The 8,703-nt window shown below is 60.7% G+C and overlaps 1 protein-coding gene across 1 annotated transcript; it reads left to right on the top strand.

Moving 5' to 3' along the window:
* The first annotated feature begins 3,691 nt into the window (after window positions 1-3,691).
* RNASEH2A (ribonuclease H2 subunit A) lies at window positions 3,692-8,283 on the top strand. The gene is made up of 8 exons (XM_034793100.1): window positions 3,692-3,860; window positions 4,374-4,445; window positions 4,805-4,931; window positions 5,221-5,308; window positions 5,625-5,762; window positions 6,148-6,235; window positions 6,881-7,004; window positions 7,836-8,283. Exons 1-8 carry the CDS (start codon window positions 3,734-3,736, stop codon window positions 7,969-7,971), a joined length of 900 nt encoding a protein of 299 aa, XP_034648991.1. The 5' UTR covers window positions 3,692-3,733; the 3' UTR covers window positions 7,972-8,283.
* Window positions 8,284-8,703: the final 420 nt, after the last annotated feature.

An 8,703-nucleotide genomic window follows, 5' to 3' on the forward strand; every position in this document is an offset into this window, starting at 1 on the left:
TCTCTTAATTAATTGGCCTCTCAGAGTTGGTAAGACAACTCCCACCTGTTTATGCTCTCTGTATGTGTGTATATATATCTCCTCATTATATGTTCCATTCTATATGCATCCGAAGAAGTGGGCTGTAGTCCACGAAAGCTTATGCTCTAATAAATTTGTTAGTCTCTAAGGTGCCACAAGTACTCCTGTTCTACAATTACCCAGCTCACCCCTCTTAGCTTCCTGTATGCGCGCAGCACTTTATACATACAAAGCACTTTTCATCCCCAAAATCGTGCAAATCAATGACGCTAATCGGTGATTTGGCAAACCGGGTCAGTGCAAACCTAGGGACAGAGAACCCAGGAGTTCTAACTCCCAGCACTCCACACTGACAGCACTGAAAATGACAGCCCTGCTCTCAGTCCATGCTAGTGGAGCGGACAGAGAAAAGGACGCCCCCAAGCTCCCATTATTTTAAACAGGGCCTTGTTAATTTCAGCTCAGAGACCTGGAAATGGATGGCTTCGCTGCGGGATGAGGCCGGCTAAGCCAGTGGGGAAGAGATACGGGCTGGCAAGAATTTTACTGGGTTTTCCTTCTGTGGCCACACAGTACCAAGCCCAGGGGGGACCTGCTCACTACCAAGACAGGACAGACACCACAAGCAAGAGCACAGAGCCATCGCAGGACACACGGCTCTGCTTGGGGGTCTTTTTGGACAAGAGCCATCCTAGTCGGCATGGGCAGAATTCCCCCAAAGGACTCCAAGCAATCAGGAGTTTTGCCCTAGTGTCACTGGGGGAAAGCGCTTTCTCCCTGCAGTGTTAGCCTCCACCCCAGAGGCAGCTGCACTCCAAGGCAGTTTGCACCGCTCCCAGGATTTGTCATAATGGTGCAAGCTAAGTGTTGGCACAAGAGTCTTTAGAGCGGAAAGCAGGTTATGGTCTAAGGACCTGGGTTCTGTCCCTGGCCGGCCCGGTGAGTTACCTTCGGCAAGTCATTTTCAGCTTCATGCCTCAGTTCCAGCTCCTGCCCTTTGTCCTGTAAACACCTCAGGGCAGGGACCACTTCCCACAGGTGTCCCTGGAGTACCCGACACTACAGGGTCTCTGCTACCAGCACAGCGATCTTCAACTCCGCTCAGCTGTTATGAGGCCACCTTGGCAGGAGCAGGGCCACCTCCCAGCAAAGGGGCATGTAAAGATGAGATGCCTCCAGCCGCAATGTTCACTAGCCACCTGAAGTCGCTCGGTTCCCTGCCCCCTTAGAAGTTGCACTAACCGGGCTTCGCCGAACAGTACGGCAGCAGGGCACGGAGGAAACTCACTGGACAAAACCCAAGTGCGAATTAAGACCCACAAGCCAAATCGCCTCTTTGCTACTGTCTGGAAAGTCCTGAACAGCGCAAAGCGAAGGCGAAATGCTCCCCGTGCAGGAAGGCAGCAGTTCACAGCAGGGCATGAGACAGCAGCCTAGAATTCACCTTGCTAGGGCCCCACTCACGGCTCAGCCTCTCTTCCAGCCCCACAACTGTTTCCAGGGGTGCAAGATGGAGATACTCCCCCCATAAGTTTCTTCCCTAGCCAGCCACGTGAGGAAGTTACAGCCCCCCAGGTCCCAGGGGCAACGTTAACCCACTAGCCCCACCCAGGAAAACCCTGATGCACCATTAGTGGTTGGCACCTGCTGGAAGAAGTCAGGAGCTGGCACGTAAGTTAAGGCAAGAGAGAGGCCCAGGACGATTCAGGAGCCTCACCTCGCCTCGCCCCTCCCCCGTGCTTTCAAAGCCACAAAGGATGGAGCTGCTGGGACAAGCCAGGCAGCAAAGCATCAAGGCTGCAACCTAGTTCAGGGCCCACCAAAAATAGCTTTGAAAGCAAAAATAGGTGCAGAAGCTGGGGGGAGAGAGGACAAAAGGCCCCTTTAGCATTGCCAGGCCCTGGCATGAAACAACCTCCTGCGTGGCTCCTTCTGCAAGGCCTGCAGGCGAGAAAGCAGCCCCTGGAGGGGGGAGAAGCCCTGTAACCTCCCCCCCACAGTTCTGCTTCAGAGCAATCACTTTGCACAAGAGAAGCGCCAGGCCCGGGGGGTAGAAATGCCCCCAGCGCAAACCCGGCCTTGCCAGGAGCACGCAACACACAAGCACCCACCTTGTCGCTGCGTGCTCCTACCACAAAACCAGCCTCTCGCTCCGCGGCGCGTGCACAGCTCGCCTGCAGCCGGGTCTTATAGCCACCCCCCCCCCTCCACGCCCCCCTCCGGGCTGGGCTGGTCCATTTGGAGCGGAGAGAGGGGGGAGGTGGAGACTAGATAAAGCTAGGGGTGTGGGGCGGGGATTAGACCTCCAAGGGGACTCCCCGCATTGCACGGGGCAGGGCTACGGGGCCCCCCTGCATTGCACAGAGGGGGGCGGGGTTATGGACCCTCTCCTCGCATTGCACAGAGGGGGGCGAGGTTATGGGCTCTCTCCCTGCATTGCACAGAGGGGGGACAGTCAGGGCCATGTATGGGGCCCCCTGCGTTGCAGACGGGGGCGGGGCTATGGGCCCCCCCAGCATTGCACAGAGGGGGGTGGGGCCAGCAGTCCCGTGCTCCCCGCTACAGTGCAGGCGAGCGGGGGTTGCAATGCTGCCCTGCAGGAACCCCACAGCCCATGAGGGGGAGGCTCCCTAGCGGACTTGGGGCCAAGCTCTGGACTGAGTTGGGTTTATTTATCATCACTCATGACTCTGTGGAGTCTGTTGATGTTTTATTCCCTTGCCTGCCGCGGCGGGGAGTTTCACCCCAGCCCCATGTGCCTCAGTTTCCCCACTGGTGCAATGATCCCGAGCCTCTGAGGCTTCCGGAGGGTCGGCGGAGCTGGGGAATTAGGGCATAGTTATTAGGACTGTTCCTTAGGGTTTGTTTATGGCTTTATGAATGGCCTTGTGAATGGCACTGGATTTTACCCACGTACATGCCCCCCCCAGAGCACACAGAACCCCCGGCAAAGGCCCCCTAACCACCACATACAGCCCCCCCCCTGCTTCATTCCTAAATGCTACCCCGTGCCATGCACAACCACAGGTGGGGGATGTGGGAATGGGAGGGACATGGATGGGGCCTTTCCCCTCCAAGGGACATGGGCTGCAATCCAATCCCAGGCACTTCAGAGCCTGGTCCTTAGAGGTTTCTAATAGGATCTGTGGAACTCGCGGGGGAGGGGGCCCAATCTGGGCCCCACAATCAGCGGCGGCTCTTAGAAAGTGGCAATGAATGACTCATTCCAAGGTGATGCAATGAATCTGGTGTAAACGGACCCAGGAGTCCTGACACACACACGCCCAAGCCAGGGATAGAACCTAGGAGTCCTGGCTCCCAGCCCCCCTGCTCTAACCACTGGACCCCACTCCCTTCCCAGAGCTGGGATAGAACCCAGGAGTCCTGACACACACATGCCCAAGACAGTGATAAAACCCAGGAGTCCTGCTCCCAGCCCCCTTCTGCTCTAACCACTCGACCCCACTCCCTTCCCAGAGCTGGGATAGAACCCAGGAGTCCTGGCTCCCAGCCCCCTTCTGCTCTAACCACTCGACCCCACTCCCCTCCCAGAGCTGGGCTAGAACCCAGGAGTCCTGACCTCTGACCTCCAACCCCAGAGCTCAAGCGCGGGGCTTCCCCTCCCCTAGAACTACAACTCCCAGGCGTCTGTGCGAGGCCGGCCCCGCCCCTGGGCCGGGCTCGGGGCCTCGCGCCCGCCCGCGGGCGGAACATGGAGCTGGCGGAGTTCGAGCGGGACAACGCGGGCAGCTGTCTCCTGGGCTCCCCCGTGCCCGAGCTGTGCAGGGCCGGGCCCTGCTGCCTGGGCATCGATGAGGCCGGCAGGGGTCCCGTGCTGGGTACGAGGGGGGCCCAGCATTGCACGGGGGGCTGGGCAAGGGGACCCCCAGCATTGCATGGGGGGAACCCCCACATTGTATGGGGGGAGAGCCCCCAGCATTGCATAGAGCAGGGACTCCCCAGCGTTGCATAGGGGTGGGGATAGAGGGCCCCCATACTGAGCGATAGGGGAGGGGCCCTCCCTATCTGTGTTCCTGAAGGGGGAGCCCCCGGTACAGTGAGGAGGGGGTGATGGGTGGGGGAGCACAAGACATCTCACAGGATTTCCCCCCACACCACTCCCTGCCGGGGAGGTGGGTCCACCTGCCCTGGGAGAGAAGAGCTTGGAGCCCCATAGCTGGCTGGGGGGTTAGACGAGGCCAGCCCAGTTACCCCTCTCCCCATAGCGTGGTCAGGGCTGATTGCCCCTCCCCAGTGCTGTGGGAGTTGCGGAGGAGGATTGGGTTCGGCTGCCCCCCCATCCGTGCCCCTGCCCCCTCCCCCCCAATCTGTGCCTCTGTTTCCCCTCCCAGGTCCCATGGTCTATGGTGTTTGCTACTGTCCATTGGCCAAGCAGGAGGAGCTGGGAGCTCTGAAGATGGCAGGTAAGGACAAGGGCGTCGTGGGGGGCGGTCTCAACTTCCACCCCGGCCTCCTGTGATTACCCCTGGGGTAGGGGCCAAGGGATCTCGGGGGGGGGGGAATTCTGGTTCCTGGTACAGCACTGACAGAGCGGGGGGTGGGGGGTCTGGAGAGCTGAGGCTGGGGGGATGGGGCTGCAATGGGGTGGAGGGGGAGCAGGGGGGATATGGATCTGAGTGGGGGGAGGAGAGCGGGGGCAGGGGATGGGGACATCAGGGGGGTAAGGGCCTCATAGAGGGAATGTTGGATCATGAGGGTGTTTCTCCCCCCCCCCCGATCTCGCGGAAGCCGACCCTAGTGTCCCCCCTTCCTCCCCTCTCAGACTCGAAGACGCTGACAGAGGCTGAGCGGGAGCAGCTGTTTGGGACGCTGGATGGGGCCAGGGACTTCGTGGGCTGGGCCCTGCACATCCTCTCGCCCAACCTCATCAGCACCAGCATGCAGCAGCGGTGAGAGCCCAGGGTCACCGGCGCCCCCTAGTGGGGACAGGCCCCGTGTCCCATATCCTCCCTGAGCCAGCCAGGCCCTCTGCCTGGGGCCAAATCAGCCAGCAGCCCCCAAAGGGGAAAGGCCCCGTGTCCCCCTTCCCTGCTCCTATTAACCCTAGGAGCCGGAGCCCCGTTTGGGTGAGGCAGCTGGAGAGTCTCGAGGGGGTTGCTCTGTGTCTGTGCAGCGCCTGGCGCAGTGAGGCCCGGGTCTCTGGCTGGTAAATACTAACCCCTCTCCTCTCCCGGCCAGGGCGAAATACAACCTCAACGCCCTGTCCCACGACACGGCCATCGGGCTGATACAGCACGTGCTGGACGCGGGAGTGCAGGTGGCAGAGGTGAGCCGACCGCAGTCTTCCCCCCCTCTCCCCCCTGCCTCAGTTTCCCCATGGGGCAGATTTCTGTCCGCAGGGTGCCCCGATCACAGGCTTAGCCAGGGTTGGCAAAGGGGACCACTGTGGGCATAGCGCTGACATGCACCCTTGCTCCCCCCACTTCCTGCCAGCCTTCTCGTGCCTCAGTTTCTCTATACGGCAACAGGGCAGCGGCTTCCCCACGTGGTGCCCTGATCCCAGCACAAGTTGTAGCAGGGGCGGGAGGGGACCTGACACCACCGCCCTCACATCTCTTGCGGGTTCCCCCCATGCCTGGCAGGTCTTCGTGGACACGGTGGGGCCGGCAGAGAAGTACCAGGAGAAGCTGAAGCGGCACTTTCCGGAGCTTGAGGTGACGGTGAGGCCGAAGGCTGATTCCCTCTTCCCCATCGTCAGCGCAGCCAGCATCTGTGCCAAGGTGAGGCTTTGGGGTCCCCCCTCTTCAGGGGGCCCGGTGGGGAATGGGCTGGTTCTTGCTGTGTGCTTAGGAGTCACCAGGCCCCCTGCCCTCCTTGGGCAGGTTTGCAGAATATGGAGACACCCAGCTCCACTTACCGGGGTGTTATTGGGATCTCCTGGGCGAATTAATGAGGGCGTTCCATTGGGCCTCCCTCAATCGGCGCCACGCTGGGGGATTCATCCTCACTTCCTGTCCCAAATGCTGCATGGCTGTTCAACAGCCATTGCGCCCCTCCCCAGAGGCGGCTGCATCTCCGCGCCAGGCGACGGATCCCTGTAGAAACAGCTAGGGGGCGATGTTCCTAGCGGCGCTGCCCTGAGCTGACTCCTGTCTGTGTTGGCAGGTGGCGCGGGATCGTGCTGTGAAGAACTGGACGTTCACGGAGGATCTGGGGGACGTGCGGATGGAGTATGGGTCTGGGTACCCCAATGGTAAATGACCCCCCTCCCCGCCCCCTGTGAAATCTCAGGGTCAGTGATAGGTCTGACCACAAGGTGGAGCTATTTGCTTATCTAGGAGCTGATGTTAAACAGATGCTCCCCCATGGGCCCATCTAGCCCGGTATCCTGCCCCCTTCCTAGATGACCCCAGCCCCGTCTCTCTCACCCAGCTCCTACTGGCCAGTTGTGTTCACTTTCGCTCGCCAGAGGGCGCCTGTGACCTGGGATCTTCTCCCGTCTTCCAGGCTTTTGCATTGCCGAGGGGTGGGGGCTGCGCTGCCAGGCTCCGAACCCCCTGGGCCTTGGCCTGCCTTTAACCCTCTCGGCTGCATCGGGCTGGATTTCTGATCTGCCTTCCAGAGACCGAGACAGAAGCTAAGGGACGTGCTGAGGTTGTGGGGGACGGCAGAGGTGGAAATGGGGGTAGAAGCCAGGAGTCCTGGCTTCCAGCCCCCCTGCTCTAATCACGAGACCCCCCTTCCCCCCCAGAGCCAGGTATAGAACCCAGGAGTCCGACTGGTTGGAAAGCTGTGAGGTACCCCCATTGGCAGTCAGGGACATGGGGTGGGGAGAGCGTCCATGGCTGGTGCATTTCCCCCCCCCACTGTCATCTCCCCCCCGCTCCCCATCCCCCAGATCCCAAGACCAAGGAGTGGCTGGCGCAGTGCCTGGACCCTGTGTTCGGGTACCCCCAGTTCGTGCGTTTCAGCTGGAGCACGGCCCAGACCATCCTGGAGAGCAAGGCCGTGTCCGTGCGCTGGTAGGTGATTTGGGGTGAGGTGGGGGGACTAAAGGTACCAATCTGTTAGTACTGGGGGCCTGACCTCAGACTGACTCCTCCCCCCCATGGTTGGGTCCCTGCCCCCCAGCTGACAGCGATGGGCTCTAACAAGCTCCCAGGCCCGCGGGCACCGTCCATAGCGGCTCAGAGGAGCTGGCTCCAATGCCAAGCGACGGCCCTGCCACCCCCGATTATGCCCCTGCTGCCCCCTGGGCCCTGCCAGCACTAACTCGCCATGGGGGGAAGGGCAGCACGCCATGCTGCTGTCGGGGGCCTTCCGCTGCCGTCCCCCCTGGCATGCGTAGGGGTGCTGGGCGCAGCTCCCTTCCCGCTCTGGAGTCCCCTCACCACCCACCGGCTCGTCCTACATGCATATGTGGGATAGGGGAACCCCGGGGGCTGCACAGTTCAGTGCCTCCCCTTCCCAGGCACGACCTTGGCAGCTGCCCGGATGCTGAAGCAGCTGGGTGTGGATCCCTCCTGAGGAGAGAGAAGGCAGACGAGATGGGGGGTATGGGACTCTGCACCCCCTCAGACACCGCATAGAGGGGCCCTACCCCATGCGGTTTCATTATCGTCCTGTGCAGGCTCACAGCCCCCACGCCCCACCCCAGAGGTGGCTGCATCTCAGCGCTTGGCAAGGGGTCCCTGTATACACAGGACCAGAGTAGACACCAACTGAGCCCAGCACCCCTGGCCGGCTCTGCCCATCCCAGCCCGCCCTGGCACCCTGTCTATGTGTGTGGGAGAGAGCTGAGCGTTAACGGGTGTGGCTGCCAGGGCCCCGTTCATTTCTTATTCCCTCCCCAGGGATGACAGTGAGGATGACCCCGCTCAGAAGGGCACCCGCTCCGTCCTGTCCTTCTTTGCCCGCAAAGAGTCTTCCAAACGCCAGCCCCACCGCTTCTTCCACGAGCGCAAGTTGGAGACAGTGACTGGGCTGTAGTGGGCACCAGGGGGTGGAGGGCTGGTCCCATCCCCCCCCCCCCCAGCTAGCCCCATGGCCCCCTCAAGTCAGCCCAGCTTGACTTAGAGCGAGAACTTTTGACGCGCAGCGTCTGGGGTTGTGTTTAATTGTGATGCCAGCTGATCTGAGCCACCCTCTCCAGGGACTGGGAGGAGCCCAGCTGTAATGGGGGGTTTTAGGAACCAGATGCCCCAGTCTCGCTGGCACCTCCTTGCTGTAGATTTCCCCCCCCCCCAATTTTCCCCACTTTTGTTTTAGTTAATAAAACATTTTGAAAAGTCTCTGAGGTTTGTAACAGGTCCGTCCCCTGCCCCCCATGGGGCGTGTCCTGCTGTGTCCCTGAGCCCTGCAGCCACCTCTGGGGTGGGAGCTGATTGTACAGGGACTCCTTGTCTGGGGCTGAGATGCAGCCACCTCTGGGGTGGGGCTGACTGGGAAAAAAGGGGAGGGGCCAAAACAAATCCCATGGACCAAATTTTAAAGGTTTTTATTTTCGTTTATTTCTTTCCACGGTATCGTCTGCTTTTCGAACAGCGTTTTCCCCCTCGTCATCCCAAATGGGCACGTGACGGGCGGGGTGGCCCCGTGGGAACTGACGCTCGGAGCAAGGGGGTTGAATAGAGGGGCAGGGTACACTTCAGAAGGTTGGGGGCTGCTTTGAGGGGTGCTGGCTTGAAACACTGGCACGATCTTCCCCCTACGCCTCTGATT

The sequence above is a fragment of the Trachemys scripta genome, chromosome 16 (assembly GCF_013100865.1).
Source record: "Trachemys scripta elegans isolate TJP31775 chromosome 16, CAS_Tse_1.0, whole genome shotgun sequence".
In the NCBI taxonomy this organism is placed as follows: Eukaryota; Metazoa; Chordata; order Testudines; family Emydidae; genus Trachemys; species Trachemys scripta.

Coding starts and splice junctions, on each gene's coding strand:
- RNASEH2A (XM_034793100.1), top strand. CDS start 3,734: ATGGAGCTGGCGGAGTTCGAGCGGGACAACGCGGGCAGCTGTCTCCTG. Junction 4,932..5,220: donor AGCACCAGCATGCAGCAGCG/GTGAGAGCCCAG, acceptor TCTCCCGGCCAG/GGCGAAATACAACCTCAACG. Junction 7,005..7,835: donor AAGGCCGTGTCCGTGCGCTG/GTAGGTGATTTG, acceptor TTCCCTCCCCAG/GGATGACAGTGAGGATGACC.